Source organism: Strongylocentrotus purpuratus, unplaced genomic scaffold, assembly GCF_000002235.5.
Source record: "Strongylocentrotus purpuratus isolate Spur 01 unplaced genomic scaffold, Spur_5.0 spur5_scaffold_2, whole genome shotgun sequence".
In the NCBI taxonomy this organism is placed as follows: domain Eukaryota; kingdom Metazoa; phylum Echinodermata; class Echinoidea; order Camarodonta; family Strongylocentrotidae; genus Strongylocentrotus; species Strongylocentrotus purpuratus.
Genome location: NW_022145605.1, coordinates 2,747,507 through 2,767,005, shown reverse-complemented (window position 1 = coordinate 2,767,005; position 19,499 = coordinate 2,747,507). Strand labels below are relative to the sequence as shown.

Sequence of the window (19,499 nt, the reverse complement as noted above, 5' to 3'; positions counted from 1 at the left end):
CGCCTGCCCTTTTGGCAGGGATCCCCATGCATTCCCCGTTTATCAATTATATCTGGATACACCACTGCACAAGTACACAATATTGCTTAATCCACACATCTTGATAGTAGCTAGGAGGTCCTTTTAATCATTGTTTCTTCCTTGAAAAATCCCTTTTCCTTCCGTTTTCAGATTTGAATCAACTGATCTCACACACGAACGTTTAGTTAGTATTCTCCGGAAGATACAAAGTTCCTCTAGCTCACGGATGGCCAACCTTTTAAAGCTCGCGGGCCACAGCTAACGATTGGCATAACTTGGCGGGCCGTAGCTAGTCTCCCCCCTCCCACACACACACACACACTCATGCAATACGTGTACACACCTGAAATTCTGCAAAAACAAACAAGCAAACAACAAGATAAGTGAGAAAAACAAATCAGGCTTATATTTAGTGTGATTTCTGTGGCTTGCACTTTTCTACTATGTTGTTAACCTCCATTACATACTCTGGTGAAAAAGTGGTCCACCTTTCTCTTCTATGAAGAAATACTTTAGAGACCAATCTGATTTAAAGTTTCTGCCTTCATCAGAAACTCTCCTTTTTCTTCGCAGGTCTCGAGGTCGTTTCCATGTTGGTTGTTATTTCAATCAAAATCAAGGACACAGCAGAAAGAATATCCTTGTACACTGTACATCTAATTGAACGCGGTGTAGAGGGAAGGGGACTGACTATAAAGTTTACGATTAAGATTCATGAGAAAATTGTACGGCGGGAGAAAAGAGTAAGTGTTGTAGGCCTATGTCATATTACACGGAAATTACAAACTGAAATTTACACGGCGAGTGATATTAATGCGGGTATTAATGTTATTAATACAATATAATGAGAGGGAATTTGAGGAGTCAGTGTATCGCAACAGTTGTTACTGCGTGCAGGAATTAGAAACTGAAATTTACACGGCGAGTGATATTAATGCGGGTATTAATGTCGTTAATATAATGTAATGAGAGGGAATTTGAGGAGTCAATGTATCACCAAGTAACGAGTCAATGCGTTGTGAAAGATGAAAACAAATTATGGAAATATTAGAGATAGCTGAGGGTAAATGTTTTACCCTACTTCATCGCTGCTATATGTGGCTGCATTTCATTTATGAAGTATTTTTTCACTGCTCCGCGGGCCGCACCAGAAGAGCTCGCGGGCCGCATGCGGCCCGAGGGCCGCGGGTTGGCCACCCGTGCTCTAGCTGATCATGTCCGATCGATTTCTTGTTTTAATTGAATGGCCAAGAGTGGCCTTGTCTGCGCATACGCGTAGCTGTGTGATTCCAACATTTTATCAAGACACAATATCAACACGAAATCTATATTTTAGTGGTACGTATTTGTGCAAAAAAGGTAAAATCTAATTAGAAAAGTCTAATCTAAGTAATTTCATTCACAAGCCTCGAAATGCCATCTTTCACGTCAAAAATCCCGAACTGCGTGTAAAGTAAGTGACTGCGCAGACATAAATGGAAACCTTTGTTTTTGCGATGTTAAATTGACACCACCGCCTTTTCATGTGAAAATCACATTGTTCGTCCTCGAATCTCGATGAGATTTCGGCAAACCTGCTCTTTAGAAAATAAGGATTAAGATGAGATAATACGATTAAAAAATTATTGTCAATTTCAAGTTAAATATTAGGTGAGCAGGAACTCCCCCCCCCCCCCCCCACCCCCGACCCGGCCCTATCATACACTTTGTATTTATGTATTGCATCAGGAGTAAAATCTTTAGCATGTTTAGTGTATAGTGCTGTTGATATCTTGTCATTGATTTATCAAATTGGGTTTTATTACCCCTAAAATCGGAAGCCGTCGATGGCAAACAAACGGAATAAAAGGTTAACCCGCGGTTTCCTATTTTGAGGATTCCAGACCCGTTTCTTAGCACGAACCCCGCAAAATCGTGACAAAGTGAACTCTTAAAGAGTTGAATGATGTAATGAATCTGAAACAATGTCATTTTATTTATTGTTTTATGATTATATTCAGGCATAATTTGGACTTCTTGTGTATAAAAGCTGATTTTTGTTGTAAAGGTGGAGATGACCTCGACAAATTAAAGATAAAGTTTGGTAAATAATATGATTGCATTTCGTAAAAGGAACTGACTGTAAGTTATTGGGAAAGGTTGATATTAACGTAGTACATTATAATGACTAATTATTATTAGGTCTTAGGAATAAATTGACTCTATGGGTGTGAAGTCACACTACAATGCAGAGTCTCGCAAACAGATTTGGACACACTGTACTGCACATAGTGGCATCAATATCTGGTCCAAATTCTAACATACACTGTTAATCGTCTGTTTGAAGCCAGGAAGGAATTAACTAACAGAATTAACGCCCTTCAGGTGCTAAACACACGATGTTACATTGCCACCATGATATTATCCTATACTTAGGAATACAGACTTATTAAGAAAACTCATAAATTATATTTCACCTTTACCCGCGTCCTCGACAATCACTTCAGGCCTTATCAAACGCATATACATAGGTGTATTACTTTGTCATAACATTCCTGCTTTTTAATATTATCCAGGGGCGTCTGGCGTCGATCCGGAGGGCATTCCTATCGTGCCCCAAGTCAATATACGATAGACGTTTCTGATTAATAAATGCCCCTGCCCCCCCCCCTCTCTCCCCACGTTTCCACATTAAATTTGCTGAAGCTATTCAAAGCCACTCGCCCCTCTTGCTGTCTTCTTTTAGTCTCTTGTGATATTGATGTAAAACTTTCAGACATCGTAACAATAATAAATATACGTTTGATATTCACTGGATGTAGTACTTGTTTAATCAGATGAGTGCCTATACACAGACTAACATGCGTTAGACTAGTTTACCATTGGAGTGAAAATCCTGCCGGATTTCTACGCCCAGTAAATCTTTTTAGGTGCGTTTCCTGAATTTCCTGTTATTGCTATCTCCGATCCTCCTGTTGAGTGCATGGGGTTGGAGGGGGGGGGGGGGGCAAATGGGGAGGCCAAAGCAAAGAGAGTGACTTGGTATTTCAGATTTGACTGTTTACCTGAGTCATAGTAGATTTATTTGATTTTCGTTTTAAAATACCCTCAACCATTCTAACCCACTGCTATATATCCCCTTCACTCACTTTCTGGGAGGAGGAAGTAATACGAATATCTGGTCATGATTTTGTTCTTCTTTATGTTGAATGTTTCTTGTATTATGTCTATTTTTCGAATAAACATGATTGTAGATCATAATGTGACCAAAAAACAGTGTTCGTTGTCAGTGTAAATGACGAGTGGACTTCAATACATTTTATTCGATCGTCGGTACAAGTTCAAAGGGGGTACACCCTTAGAATTAAGGTGCTGAGTTGAGGAATTGTAGAAATTGTAAAGATTTCTCAAGATCACCACTTCTGCACTGCTAGTTATATCAAGTTCTATTCATGTATAAACAAACCAATGCAAAATGTTCATCAAACAGTATTTTGATTCATTTTTTTAAGGAGAGTACTGAAGTCCGTGCAAAAAGGGGATATCAATTTCAGAGCTTAATTCAGATTTTAAAATAATTTTGGGTTTACATATTCCCAGGGTACCACCAAATGGTGTGTAAAAAAAACTTCGAGATTTGATTTGCCACGTAATATGATCATGACTTGGGTTTGTGTGGCTTTAAGATGAAAAGCCAAGTTATCAAGCAACGAAATCCTATACTCAAATAGCTAGCTTCATGAATATTAGAAGTGACAGAAATGAGTTTTATGGAGATAAGGCGAGTTCATGATCGAGGCTTGTGTCAAATTTTATTTCCTTTGGAAAGTTTTATCAACCAAATGCACCGCGTCATTAACATTTATTACAGATGAATATAAGGTAGTCCAATGATAGTCTAGAAAGAACAACATGATCTCATTCTCAGCTTTGCTCTTGATATAAACATAATTCTTTCTTGATTTACGCCTAGTCTTTGGTGACTATTTTCTAAGCGTCCTTACTTTTCCTAACAGTTGTACAATTTGTAATGAAGGTCCGACTTTCATGATATACATTCACTCTCTCTTTATCTCACCAATGTCGTTATTTCTGTCATTTGGAGCCACTAATTTCAGTTCATCTGTCCATATTGCTATGGCCACTTGAACTGTTAACTCCTAGTCATTTGTAAAATTATGTACAACTTTGATGGAGATGATATAGTATTAACATGTCAGAAACATTTTGATTGAAGTGTTTTTACATTTACTTTCAGGGAGGCTCATTCGTTCGAGCAGTCTCTCGCGGCTGCAGGACGAAGAAGATGGTGTTCATTATCAGAGCCAGGAGGGTGACTACCAAAACCCATCTACACCAAACGGTTCAGTGCCTCACCCTGGTCACCGGTACTACACCCCACAGCCAGCCAAGAGGAAGGCTTTAAAACCTAGTCCATCCGCTAAACCTCAACCCTCCGCCAAACCTCAAGTTTCGCAGAAACCTCAGACACCCCCTGTCAAGGAAAATGGCTCCAGACAGCCCAAGCTAACTCTGACCATCCCGAAGCGAACAGGAACCTTCGGGAGTCCGAGCCCGGACTCTGGGGAGCAAACGGGATCGATTGATGGGAGCTTTGACAGCGGGAATGGAAGCGCGAGTGCAGGAATACTGACCAAACGAGCCCTGAAGCCACCTAGTGCACAAGCCAGGACTGGTGCCGGCAAGACTAGTAGCATCTCGAGCACACCTAGCACTGCAGGAAGTGTCTTCTCACCGGAAGGGCTCCGAGTTACGCCGGAATATGACGGGGACGAACCCATTCAACCCAAGCGAAGGGTAAAATGATTATTTTAAAATTCAGTTTTCCATTCACGGAATGAATTTATGAGATAATAAAATCATTTCAAACTTTGTATACAGAGAATTTAATTTTCATAGGCTGATTCAGCTTATCTTTTACTGGTTGAAATTTTTATTTTATTCATTACTTTGTAGTAATTTTGTAGATTTGTAGATTAATTTAATCTGGGATTTCCTCTTCAGTTATCGAACTGCAATCACAGAGTGCCCTATGTAAAAAAAAAAAAAAAAAAGCAATATAAGTCGTTGTGAATGATTTCATTGGGTATTCCTAGTTTGCTCCTTACCCCTGTTGAGGACATGACATCAAGTTAGTCTACATTAGCCTGTCTCCTAGGGAATAAACTCATTTTCATTTACGTCTGTAACATGACTCACCCAACCCAATGTCTTACCTGTGCATGTATTTAGGGTGAATCAGTCAGTTGCCGGATACCCTGCAAGGACCCAATGTTGAACTAATGTTGAGCTAATAAACAGAGCCAATACCATGTGTTCTGGATGGGGAAACCGATCGAGAACAACATTATGTTACATTTACTTCAAAACATGTCTACATTAATTTGCATGTCAGTTTTGATATGCTAAAAGTATGCACGCAAGTATTACGAACTAATGATTATCTAAACTCGTTTAAGAGAAACTCAATCGCATACTAAGAGAAATGGTAATTGGATAATTTGAACTTTTCCCCTGAAGATCTGGACCCCGTCTTATAAAGAGTTGCGATTGGTTTGAATTGCAGGTACTCTGATCAGGGCTTACATACAAGTGCTTCTCTCTAATAACACAGAGATACGAATAATATCAATCTCAAATAAAATTTTAATCGATTTGAATCCATCGCACTGGTCAGTATGTTTGATAGAGGGCTAATCATATTTGTTGGCTTTGTTCAGAGGGCCGGTCAATGAAATGGAATAGATCGTTTGTATACAAAAAGTCGAGGGCTGTATTGCCGTCCTCTAACGCCCTTCATCAGGGTTTTTTTTAAGACAAGAAGCCCCATTATAACATACCATCATTCCCCGTGTATCTGTCTTTGCTAGGCTCCATCGAAGCCCCCTGTTGGTCGTCGGAAGTCAGACCCCTCGTCTAACTCTCGAACCAGACGAGGTGAAAGACAGCAAAGAAATGATTCTGGTGATGAAAACACGAAGCCAAGTGAGTTAAAACCATTTATAACAGAGAGGTGTATGCTCACTTAGTCTCTTTTATTCGGTCATTGCATGAACACTGATCTTTGATCATTATAGATATTTTTAAATCTGATTCTATTCTGGCTAATCTGAAAAAGATATTTGAAGCATGACAATATTCCATTCTCATATCCTGTAATAACTTTCACTGCAATTAATTAAACCACAATTTCTCAAATATAGTACTGTTTTGTTTTCATTTAAGCGCAGTGTATTTCTTTTCATATTTTTCATATCGAGAAAACACATCAAATAGCGATTCCGGTCATAAGTATACAGTGAAATATTATTGTACGCAATTTCTTTTTCGCAGTTCACCTTACATACGAAGCATGTTTCGAGTCTACAAATAAACTCTTTCGAGACAATAGCTCATAAAAGATTTTAAAAATGCACCTTTCATCTCCTGGCTAACTGCTTCCGTAACCGATAGCTGCATGCGTACAAGTCACTCCATTGTGACTGGGGGTCAGTACACGACTCGAAGCTGTACCATTATAGTCTCATGACGTTCATCGTATAGACGTTTTATGATTTTGCATGTGCATGTATTCTGTATTTAATTCATCATCCAATCAGGTCGCTTGAATGTCACGTCAATCAAGAGATCGCCATTTACATCCGGGCCTTTGAGAAAAATGTCGTCATTCCGGGTGAGACATGTACATGTACGTGGGAAAAAATACTTTTAGATGTCTGTTAGAATTATGAACCTTTATAATTTCATGTGACTTCATTATCGGTATAGAGATCTATATTGAATGAAATCTATGACTAAATACCTGATCTTCCTCTCTTGTATTCCTTAATTTTACATTTCTTTCACCTGCCATATTCCTTTATATTACTCTCTTCCATTATTCATATCTGTACATTTTCTCTCATCATTTTAACCATTATGTTATTCTAATTAAGTAAGCACTTAAATGTAAAACGTTTTAGAATGAATAGCATCATAAAGATTGGACAAGATAGACACTTGTTTCGAAGTTAATGTGGTATATAAATGAAATTGAATAAATGTCTTTGTAGGTCACACTCGTCTTACTTACCCACATGCAGCTTAATTTGACATTTTCAGGAAAAAATTCTAAGCCAATTTTTAATTTTTCTTTTTTTTTATTTGAAGCATCCAGAATCACAAAAAACTACAGTGTTAGATATGACTATTGATAATTAATAAGTTTGTATATTTTTACATGTTGAATAGCACGAGGGCTACTACATTGGAATGATCAGTAAACAGATTTGTTTTAAATCAAACTATATATTTATATATTCGAGCACTCGAGAGGTGTTGGAAGGAAGGCATGTGGGCCAATGTAATTTAGTTGACATATTCCTTTCCAGACCGCCTGGTCGGGTACACATGAGTATATTGAATGTGCCGAATTTATGATAAGAAATTATCAATATTATTATTGTATCACAGAATTATCTCGCAATAGAACACTGGAAGGTGGAATATCACCGTCAGAAATGGAAAAATACAGTGTGAGTCGTCACCGTTATTTCACTCCTCAGCCTAGCCGACGTAAGTTCAGTTTCCGAGATGGTCAAGGTCGAGTGGTCTCAGGGAATAGCTCACCTGCTGCTACTCTGCAGCATCCTCCTCCTTATACCAGGTAGGCATCTTTTTCCGAAGTGTGGTGGTGGTGGTGGTGGTGGTGGTGGTGGTGGTGGTCAAGGATCGAATCCCTGAATCGAATACGTCTTGGATTTCCCATTGTCCACCCAGGTGATGAAAATGTGAACCCATTAGGAATAAATTTCCGTAATATCAGAGCGCCTTATGAGGTTAGCTCTGCCAAATCCGGGCTACTAATAGTACTGTGCTTGGAAAAGTAATATAAAATTCTATATAAATGTTACTTTTAGTACTATATAAATCTTTTAGTCAATGTTGGAATCTTCTTGAAGACCACATGTTCTGACTTTAGCGAGTGGTAACTTGTTCATAGAAGAACTGTTGTAGCAGAGCTTTGATATTAAAAGGAGATCCCACCAAGTTGAAGCTAGTTTCATAAAGTGATTGATAAGGGTTTGAATTGTTTTTGCCTTTGGGTATGACTATCAGTCTCGCCTTTAATTCAGTTACCGTTGATTCACAAGGAAATAATCCAAAAGAAGACAAATTTACATTTAGAAATCAATGTGATTTCGAGTCACAACTTCGTGTACAAGCTGCACGTTTCCTCACATTAAAGTATCTTTTAAAAGGCACATTTCAATATTTTGTTTCCTGCGCTACCGCCGCTCTGTGTAATTTCATGTTTTCCAAAAACGTTAATTCGATTAGTGGATTGACATTAAGTAATACTTACCAGCCGCAGCTTGCAACATGATAAGGAATTATTTTGGCTTTTCATTTAGATAGCGTCAAAGAAATCAGGAACGCAACCTTTTAGCACGTAGTCGCCCACAGTAAAACTAAATCAACCATGGTGCAAGCAATAAATAAATGAACATAGATTGCATGGAGGTGGTGGTTCTGTTGCTATGTCATGATGGTTGCTATGTTACGAAGACTGCGCGCTTATTATTTTCTTCTTATGTCTGTCGAACCGATGTTTTAATCTGTATTCATATCGTATGATTTGACTAGAAGATAATTCAATTTATCTTCCTCTAATTCACGCCCTCACTAATGACGCAAATCCCTGGCCAGTCTTGTAGTCAGTTACAGGAATATTTTCAGGTTGGCAACAGCAGTATTAAGTCTTCACGGATAGAAGCCGTTATAGAAACATGTTTATTTTGTATCTTGTTCTTGGCTAAAAGTTCTAGGCATGTCGTTTATTTGACTTGTTGCTTTCAATATTAAATATTGGAACATTCGCTTTAGGGTTTTAGTTCAGACAGGATACTTTTTGTCTTCAAAGACGCTTGACACCGACGAGCAGGCATTGCAAACTTAAACGATTGCCTTTCCTTTTCAGATGTATTAAAATACCAAGTTTCTACTCCTATGCTCAGGAGTACAGCGGAAATTTACTTACACTCTGCCTGTAAATAATTTGATGGAGTTTAAATGAGAAAATTCGTTGATCGTTTGATGTCGTGTCAGGACTGGCAATTTTTGCCTCGACTTTGCTGATCCAAATACCGTCATTACACATTTTTTTCGTTTACTAAACGACAATATCAGCCATTAACAATGGTTATACCTACACCTAGGTCACCCGTGGAGCGCCTTGCAAACCAGATGCGGAGTAATAAACAGCTTGATCGACCACCCAGTTCTGAGACGATAAGTCCAGAGACCACTCCCGTGAACTCACCGGTGAAGAAACCTAGGACACCGACTAAAGCAGCACCATCTCCTCCTAATCAGGCAGCTAAGACCGGGCCAGAGCCTTATGACTTCGTCACTGATGACGGTTCGTTTCATAATTTCTTTTGTGTAGGACCTTTGGCTTTTCGAAATATCGAAGATGTGTATTTTCATTAAAAATAGCGGGAACACAAACGCAAAGGCTTCCAAGAAATCAATTTCGATCGCCTATCGTATATAATTTTCAGATTCAGAAATTCATCAATGTGATGTTCACAAATTTGAATAGGAGATGGATGAGGGTATTGAAATTGACTTCTGGTAATATGGAGATAGACGTTTTTGAGATTGTAATGGGGATGATTTGAAAACCTAAATCTTGCATACATTATGTAAATTTAAGAACGCTTTGCAAAGAGAGCCATGTATTATCTGAAAACACATTGTTCAACAGGACAAAGACTGGTGAAGCAATATGAACATTTATGCCGCAATGCTGACAAACTTTGTAATATTTCGTGGGAATGTGAAGTTTGTTCTTGTCAATGATTAAATGTCAAATATGATTCATGCTTCTCCATTTGGAATCTGAAGCCATGTTCTATAAGTTTCTACAAGAGGTTGAATCGAAATTACTAATTGAACTAGATATCGTGCTGGACATATATTGACAATACTTAACTTGGAACTTTAAGTTTTGTAAAAAGCTTGAACTAACGGACCGTATTATTAAAATTGACGTAATTATTAATTTTTTTTAAATATTTTGAAAAACAATTTGCTTTCAATATTAATGTAATGACTTATCCGAATGTGATATATGCCAAATATTTTCAATTATCACATATAAATCAAATGACTTTAATCCCTTACCATGCCCCCCCCCCCCACCCTTACCCTTTCTCTCTGCAGAAGTCAATGTGGCTCGTAAACACGTAGGCGGTGCACGTCGATGCCGTTCGATGAGTGGAGGATCCATGCAATCCATAAAGCGAAGGCCCCTCCCGACGGTTCCCCATCGCCCTCGATCAGGTTCCGCATCAAGGGCAGACAAGGACATACCGACCGTGAGTAGCTTAGCGTAGGATTAGAGATTCAATCTAAGCCAATGGAAATCGAAACCATATGACTGTTCTTCCTTCTGGAATACTCAAAACTGAATGACGAAGCGATATTTAACTATTAGGCCAATACTGTCACGCAGGTACTTAGGTAGGACGGAAGGAATCAACATCAGAGGGTTGCCATTTCTCAATAAACAGTTGGAGCCCTGTGTAGTCCTGTTGCACGTATGAAGCTGGAGAAGTTTTGGTAATGTTGAGAAGACAATTTCAAAGGGGTTGGTTATTGATCCTTGGAAAAGGGATGGTTATTAAAACTGTGATTTTGACGTCAGAGATTATTTAGGTTGAGCAATTAACACACGTATTGAAAATGAAGCGTTTCAAAATAAAGTTTACAAGAACACTTGATCATTGAATCGAGCACTCGGTTTCTTCTCTTCTTCTCGAGTTTTGTCTACCTGTGTAAGGAATTTCACTCTTGTTGATTTTTTAGATTTCCAGCAAAGCAATCCAACGAAAGCGACGAAATCGCCAATCAGCGCCGGCTGGCCGAGTGGCTAGCATCCTTATCGACTCCAACACCTCTCTTCACAACGCCGCAAATAATTCCGGAGCGTCGTCTGCCCCGGGTGAGAAAAGGCGGGAAACCTTACGTGAGGAGCTCCTGCGATCCTTGGTGGACGGTACGTCCAAGAAGGACAGTTCAACCCTTCCTATCAAGCGGACTGATCTAGGAGAAGGTATGGTCAGTGATGGTGATAGGACCAACAGTCTGAAACAGGTGGAGAACTCTTTGAAGATCAACATGGTTCGACAGAAGTCGGGTTATGATGAAGCGGACACGGCCCCTCGGTTCTCACCACTTCCAGAAAAGGTAATAACACAAATGAAGTAGTAGCAGTAGCGGTAGGAGTAGTAGCAGAAATAGAAGTATTCGAAATGGTAGTAGTAGTAATATAAGTAGTAGAAATAGAATTGGTAGTAGTAGTAATATAAGTAGTAGAAATAGAATTGGTAGTAGTAGTAATATAAGTAGTAGAAATAGAATTGGTAGTAGTAGTAATATAAGTAGTAGAAATAGAATTGGTAGTAGTAGTAATAGCAGAAATAGAAGTAGACGAAATGGTAGTACTATAGTATTAGAAATAGTAGTAGTAGTAGTAGTAGTAGTATAAATAGTAGTAGTAGTAGTAATAGTAGTGGTATTAGTAGTAGTAGTAGTAGTAGTAGTAGTAGTAGAAGGAGTAGTAGTGGTAGTATAATGGTAGTAGTAGTAGTAATAATAATAATAATAATAATAATAATAATAAACAGTAGTAGAAATAATAGCAGTAGCAGTAGTTGCAACAACAGAAATAGAAGTGATGGTTAAACATTAGTAGAAGACAGTAGTTATAGACTTTATCGCATAACTTGTTTTGCAAGAGACAAATACAAATCAAAAATTAATTATGTCATTAAATTCTGTTTCACCTTAAACCCTCTTTCAGAAATCTTTCTCTAACGGAGGCAATACACCCTCTCCACCCTCAACACCGAACGGTTCACCATCGAGACAGCATCCCAGAAGGAGGCGAAATAAGAGTTCTTTGAGTAGCTTGGTGTCCATGCCCAAGAGTCTTGTGGCTAGCAACGAATTCCTCAACGACATTCTGCTCAGTGATCGTGGTTCACATAAAAAGGTATGCGGTTTTCTAAAGTCACAAGAGTCTCATATTTTTTAGTTGGTGTTTAGTTAGTGTTGGCAATATGTCAATCAAAAAAATCGTTCCTGGTCCCAAAAATGAGTAGTGTAGTTTGTGACTAAATCTACCCCCATATCTCCAAACCGTCTAAATCTTTCTAATTTGAATTGATGTCTTTGGCCGTTTTTCCTATGATTGACTATATCGTTGCCCTTGTCGAGTCGGAATTCATTTCTAAAATTTTTAATTCGAAGCCAACAAATTATTATTGTGATCGTTCAGGTTTGCGATGATAAGAAATCATAAATCGGAGTGAAGTATAATATGGAAGAACTTTTTATTTCAGGCCTTTACGAATAGGAGGAGCTCGAGGAGGACGATATTCCACAATATCTTTTTTGATAATCATGTATCTTAAATAAAATATAAATATTCTACTCTTGATGGGTTTTTAATTCCTCTCTTCTGGCCATCCCTTTTTACGCTCTCATCTTTTCCGCTCTCCGCAGCTCAAGGCCATCGTTGGGTTCCTAGTCGGTCTCATCCTCGGTGGTCTTCTCTTCTTAGGACTCTACTACGGCCTCGACTACCCGATCTATCCGGCTCTCATCATCGCAGTGATCGGGACTCTCTTCATGGCACTTTGCCTCGCGTTCACTGGTAAGAGTTCTACTTAAAGCCCGTCTGTACTAGTTTGGCCAGGGGGGATTAGACCTCCCTGAAAGGTCACTGACTCGTGGTTATCTCATCAAGTCGGCTCTCAATTAACATAAGAAAAAGAGGATCATGGGGGACCATGAGGCACTGATTAGGCATTGTTTGCTATATAGAGGGCGCAAGTAGCCATAAGTAGTGCAGAGGGGCTTTAATACCTTCCTTAGTCACTTCGACAAGACCGACATCAGGGCATCGTTTCAAGCAACCGTCATACGTACAAGTTCACCGACGTCCCAATGGAACGTGTGTGTTTCAATTAACACACGCTTCAATGGGCTATCGGGGAACTTATGACGGTTTCGTGAAGCGCTGCCCAGACCGTCAGTGGTCAGTACAATAAAAACGTACCTTATCCCCCCCCCCCCCGAATGGTTAAGAATTACTCGCTTTGGTGAGAGATTTAAGTTACTTTTGGCGGTGTGACTGAGGAATAAGCATTATTATGATTGTAAGAGTTTGGGGAAACAGACACAATACGCCATCCTTATCTCAGTTGTGCTCTTTTCTACTGATACTCAATTTATTCCTTGTTATATATATTTGTATTGAGTTGATAATAATGATGAATATGAAGAAGTGAAAAGAAACCACAAAATACAAACAATTGTCTACAGTTCTCATTTGGGAAACGTGACGTATCGAGCAATTTATGAACAGGAGGCGGAATACACAGAAGGGAGTTTGATATATCTGGGCAGCCCTGTTTACGAAGACCAATTGCTAGTTTTACTCACCCCCTCCCTCCCTCCCTTCCATTGTTGGCCTTCAACACGAGGGAGGCGGTACCTACACCGCCACTGACTCCTACTTATGCTACTCACACATATCGTTTTTATTGAATTGGGTTAAATACCCCATTACATGTCTGCCTTTTATACACTTTAATTGTATTGTACATTATCCGAACGCATTTGGGTGTTACGGTAAGTCGCTATTTTGTTGCCAATGATGCTCTTTTTGTTGTTTCATTGGCAACTCCGTCGGTAATAATTAATTAATTATTAATTCGTATGTTTTATTTGGCAGTTCGTGCAAGGTGTGTTGCAGCCCTGATGGTGCCAACAATCTGCACCTCCAGAGGGCGGGCTGCCTTCCTGACCTTCATCGTTACCCTCCTACTACGCGGACCTATCCACAACATCTACCTGAACTCCAACGAAGTTTCTGACTCCATGAGCTGCAGTGCACAGGTATATTATAGATTTAGCCAATTAAGTATGCTTCAATAATACTGCATCATGGAATATCTTTATACAAAATATACCAGACACGATCAACACCCATATTGGTCCGTGTTCATCGCTAAGGTATCACTCATTTGCACTGTTAATAATATATCTTATAAGGTTGACATCATGTTTAATAGTTTAAATGATTTTGACCACATCTGGCCTGTGTCCATGTGGTCAAATTCAGATTGTTTAGCATATTAAGAAAGAGTGTGCTGTAGCGGGACCCCTATGTTTAAACAATTTTTCAGTTTTTTAAAAAGCTATGGTTCATATTCGAAATAATATGATAGACAGAACAGATTTGCTCCTCTCGAAGCTCTCTTGTTTTCCATGGTTTCGATTAGTTTACGTCGATTTTATTTTTTAAAGTGAATGATCGATACAATTTGCCGTAATGTCGGTCAGAACCATGTATCGGTTTTTGCGTCGTAAATAGAAGGAAATAAACATTCATGTATATTGATTATAAATCATCAAAGTGCTAACACCTTTCATTCTCTCTCTCTCTCTCTCTCTCGCTCTCATTCTGCCAACCTCTATCCAGCTCGCCTACAACCAGACCCGTGAGATCCAGGAGGCAGCTCAACGTGTTCTTGATGCATATGTCAAAGGTCTTCTGACCAGTGTAGGGCGGATCCAAGGTGCCGTAGCTCAGGTTCAAGAGGTCTTTCAACCGGTGGAAGATGGCCTCGGTATACTCAATGAAGGACTCGACGTAAGTTGCATTTTGTTTGACATGCTCTTTGAATATCCTTTCTCGAATGTTTTATCTGACTCTTGCTATGCACCCAAATTGCATTATTTGAATACATTGATCAGATTGCTGTTGGCATGTAAAGCATGTAATTACTATCTTACCCGTCAAACCTAAATTCTCTTAGCTCCTTTACTCTTAATGGAAACAATGTTTTGTGTGACCTAATGACATCTTAAGCTATATCCTTGCTATCTTGATATCTTGAACATACCATTTCCCTCGCAACCCTAATCGTTATGAATGAAGGTGCAATGAAACCATTTGATGGTCATGTACGAGATAAGGAGGCAATGTTCTTTTTCTAGTTCCTATTCTGTTTCCAAATTCCCATTCCCACTGCATCGTGCTCTGTCATTGTAATCCTACCTAAACACCCCCTCCACCCTTTCACCACTACAATTTCCTTGACGAAGAACCAGTAGCATCGGCAGTTGCTTCGGAATTTTCGCGTTCAGGTATAACGTAACATAGGGGGCAGAACATTACTGTATACGCACACATGATTTTAGTTTAACATTAACTTGATCAATGTCGGTAGGTGTTTTCCGCGGTCGATTCAACTCCGGAAACAATCAGTTTAAGGCAATAGCGCGACAACCAAAGACAGTCCACATTGTCTTACAGAAGACCACTCGCGAAACGCAACTAAAAGCATAAGTTAGTGCCGAGGACCAAAAACATCTCGTTGGTTTCTCCTTGTAGCAAGTCTCCGACGCGCTCCGAGAGGCTGCAGATGGTTGTACTGATATTATTGGATCCACTCATAGGTCATGTGTTGACAGCCTTGATCGGGTGCGTTTAGACTGTGTCGAGTTCTTGTCACAGCAGAATCTTTTCGAATCTCTAGGTAAGAGCCAATCTTCTACACATTCGAACATCCATGCCTCATTAGTGTTTATATATGCAGATTCCAAGTATAATGAATTGCCAAATATCAATATCATTTTAAAAGAGGATAAGGTAAATTCTGTAGCCGCTGTAAGGCTGATGGATTGCTTTTAGCCTTGTTCATGGAAATATCATGTGCCTTAAAACACAAATCAGTTTTGAAAGCTGTTTGTATGATCGAAGTTTCGCATTTGCACTGGTAGTCGACCATAAATGACAAGTAGAAAAGGGATTTTTCAGCAACAGACATTATTATTATCTCTGGTCAGTTTGTAAAAATACTTCTTTCGTATAAAGTCTCACATTTAGTTTGTTTCTCATTTTCTGAAAGCCAGATAGGTCATGAATGCTATACATTATCACGTATAATCAAATTATCCTTAAACATTCACCACGTAGGATAATTGATTTCACTTTCTGTGAAACAGCTATCCATCCGTAATATATAAACATACATATCACATAATAATTACAATAAGTCAGTCTACGTTTGATACACAAATGGTTTTACCTCTAATTCCGTACAATGTGTTTCTTGTAGGTGATGTCTGCAACATCTTCGACGCACGAGGCTTGTGTGCCATCCTGGATATCGACAGTGTTTGTGAGGTACCGGCCTATGTGGACAATGCTGTAGCGGATTCTCTTGCAGGCACACGAAGGGCTATACAGTCCGTCATCAATACGTTTTCTGCAGATGTGGACATTTCCCGTCAATTTGAGACCAACGTCAATCAGAGTACGACCGTTGAGCGAATCCAGGAAGCGATTCAACAGGAGCTGGATGAAGCATACAGCAAAATTGACTGGGTCCTAGCTATTTCGGACAAGCTCCTGGCCCTCACTTTCGTCTGGCTTTGCATCAAGTCCTACATGTACCACTCAAGCTATCGCTCCAAGGATTCATTTGATAACCAATACATTACCGCTCAGTTTAAAAGATTGGATTCTAGTCGCAAGGAACGTGGAGCGTCTCATATTCTGCCTCTCAAGAAGCATGAAAAGAATCACCTTATCGACGCCACCGCTCTGCGTCTTAGCAGAACCGAAAAACAGTACCTTACCCTGGGACTTTCAAGGGTTCTCCTTCACATCATCATTGCAGGAATCCTTATGTTCATGGATTTCGGGCTGTACTGGCTATTGTCAAAGATTCAAGAACATGGCCGTTATGAGGTTGAGGTGTCAGGGGGAACAGGGGCTAATGTAGACATAGGAGGAACAGGTATTGTCTCGGAGTTTGTCCGTCTTCTATTTGCCGAGGGCTTCCAGGCGTCCACCGCCTTCAACACCACCCTCAACACCACAAAATGTCTGCCACAACCGAGCCCACCAAACAACAATTTGGCTGTTGCTATAGGTTTCCTCTACGCCACCACCATTATCATGGTGTTGTCTCAGGCGTACGCGCGCCGGCTACTCCGTTACATCGCTGCCTACTACTACCCCGAGCGCGAAGTAGAACGCACCAAGTACCTGTACGGACGCACCATGCAGAAGAGACAAACGCTAAAGAAGATGTTGCGAGATGCAGTGAAAATAAACAAGAAAGAACGAGACGCAAATGAACGGATCAGCATAACGGCATACCTTGCCAGAAATATTCCTTGTTGTAAATCACTCTTGAGCTTCTGTGGGTTTAAAAAGTTACAGTGTCTTGGCTGTCGTTGCCCGGATGACGGGTTCCTTGCTTACTGCTCGGATGGGGAATGTGACGGAGTGTATTGCGAGGAGTGCGCATGCACATTGAAAGGAAAGTGTATCATTTGTGATGATATAATAAGCCTAGGGCAGAAACCAGAAGAAGCTGAACACCAATTCTAGTGTGTTTTCGCTAGTTTATAACTAAAGACATTCGGAAACATTAAACTGCGATTAATCTACTAGATACGGTATTTCCTAAGTTTGTCAATCCGTGCAAATGATTTCAAGACAATATGATGGTGTATCTGTTTTTATTCATTTCAAATTTGATGAAATGCTAATGCAGATACTTGATTAAAGCCTTCAAGATTAAATAAATTTAGGCAAAACATTCATATTTTGGTTGAAAAGAGATAATAGCGAAAAATAGAATTACCATGGAGTGTTTGTTTTTCTATTTATTGTAATCCATTTGAGGAATCATTTAAGAAAATTGAAGTCATTGATACGTAGTGTATTGAAGAAATAATACGGAAATAAAAAGGGGATGTACTAACGTACTGCTCTTAAATTATTTGTACTCACTTAGCAAGAAACGTATTAAAGTATTATTTTTAAATTACTTGTGCCATCCTAGTACTATGAAAGCTGTACTGCACTTCGAATATTTAATAAGAAAGTAACTTAAGTACTACATTTCAATAACTTTACTTGGTAAGAAAGTAACTTAAGTACTACATTTCAATTACTTTATTTGGTAAGAAAGTTACTCAAGAACTACATTTCAATTAGTTTACTTTGTAAGAAAGTTACTCAAGTACTACACTTCAATTACTTTACTTTGTAAGAAAGTAACTTAAGTACTACACTCAAATTACTTTACTTTGTAAGAAAGTTACTCAAGTACTACACTTAAATTACTTTACTTGGTAAGAAAGTAACTTAAGTACTACATTTCAATCACTTTACTTTGTAAGAAAGTTACTCAAGTACTACACTTCAATTACTTTACTTGGTAAGAAAGTTACTCAAGAACTACATTGCAATTAGTTTACTTTGTAAGAAAGTTACTCAAGTACTACACTTAAATTACTTTACTTGGTAAGAAAGTTACTCAAGAACTACATTGAAATTTGTTTACTTTGTAAGAAAGTTACTCAAGTACTACACTTCAATTAGTTTTCTTTGTAAGAAAGTTACTTAAGTACTACACTTCAATTACTTTACTTTGTAAGAAAGTTACTCAAGAACTACATTGAAATTAGTTTACTTTGTAAGAAAGTTACTCAAGTACTACACTTCAATTACTTTACTTTGTAAGAAAGTTACTCAAGAACTACATTGAAATTAGTTTACTTTGTAAGAAAGTTACTCAAGTACTACACTTTAATTATTTTTCTTTGTAAGAAAGTTACTCAAGTACTACACTTCAATTACTTTACTTGGTAAGAAAGTTACTCAAGAACTACATTGAAATTTGTTTACTTTGTAAGAAAGTTACTCACTCAAGTACTACACTTCAATTAGTTTTCTTTGTAAGAAAGTTACTCAAGTACTACACTTCAATTACTTTACTTTGTAAGAAAATAACTTAAGTACTACATTTCAATTACTTTACTTTAAAAAAAAATGTAACATAATATGTACTACACTTCAATTATTTACTTAGAAAGAAAGCTGATTAAGTAACTATGATGTTTTGTTCCATCTTAGGAAGGGAGTTACTAAAGTACTATTTTTTAATCATATGGGTTTTCTTTTAGAAAGGTACTTACATTTTTGTTTACTTCTCTTAGATTATATAAGCGCATCCTTTATCAAATCATTTTGTTCTCAGTTACTGAAACATTTACTAATGTACTAAACAATTTCGTGTCATATAGTAACTACTGTATTTGCCGATTAGAATTAGAGAGGAACTATGCAGAAGTAGAAAGACTTTGATGAACTATTTATACAATTAAGTTTATAAACACGATAGGTCTACGTGTTGTTTTCCTTTCAGACCTTTCCATTATATACTATTAATCTCTGCAATCGAAGATCTTTGAAGATTTATTAATCTGGAATATGATTAGAACGTTACAAAAATGAACATATAGAAAATGGAAACGGTGATTAACTCTTGCTGTATTATAATAGTTTGTACAAAGCAGGTATTTTGATTCTTATACATGTATATTTTCAATGCAATTTC

The 19,499-nt window shown here is 38.4% G+C and overlaps 1 protein-coding gene across 2 annotated transcripts in view; it reads left to right on the top strand.

Moving 5' to 3' along the window:
- The window catches only part of LOC590762 (mediator of RNA polymerase II transcription subunit 1), a 39,749-nt gene that overhangs the window by 14,651 nt on the left and 5,599 nt on the right, over positions 1-19,499 (top strand). For both annotated transcript variants that reach the window (XM_790356.5, XM_011666169.2), the window contains exons 2-11: positions 4,259-4,818; positions 5,892-6,006; positions 7,474-7,666; positions 9,219-9,421; positions 10,228-10,382; positions 10,873-11,253; positions 11,870-12,061; positions 12,574-12,724; positions 13,808-13,971; positions 14,558-14,728. In XM_790356.5, the coding sequence (XP_795449.4) occupies positions 4,259-4,818; positions 5,892-6,006; positions 7,474-7,666; positions 9,219-9,421; positions 10,228-10,382; positions 10,873-11,253; positions 11,870-12,061; positions 12,574-12,724; positions 13,808-13,971; positions 14,558-14,728 (2,285 nt within the window). The remainder of the gene's footprint in view (positions 1-4,258; positions 4,819-5,891; positions 6,007-7,473; positions 7,667-9,218; positions 9,422-10,227; positions 10,383-10,872; positions 11,254-11,869; positions 12,062-12,573; positions 12,725-13,807; positions 13,972-14,557; positions 14,729-19,499) is intronic.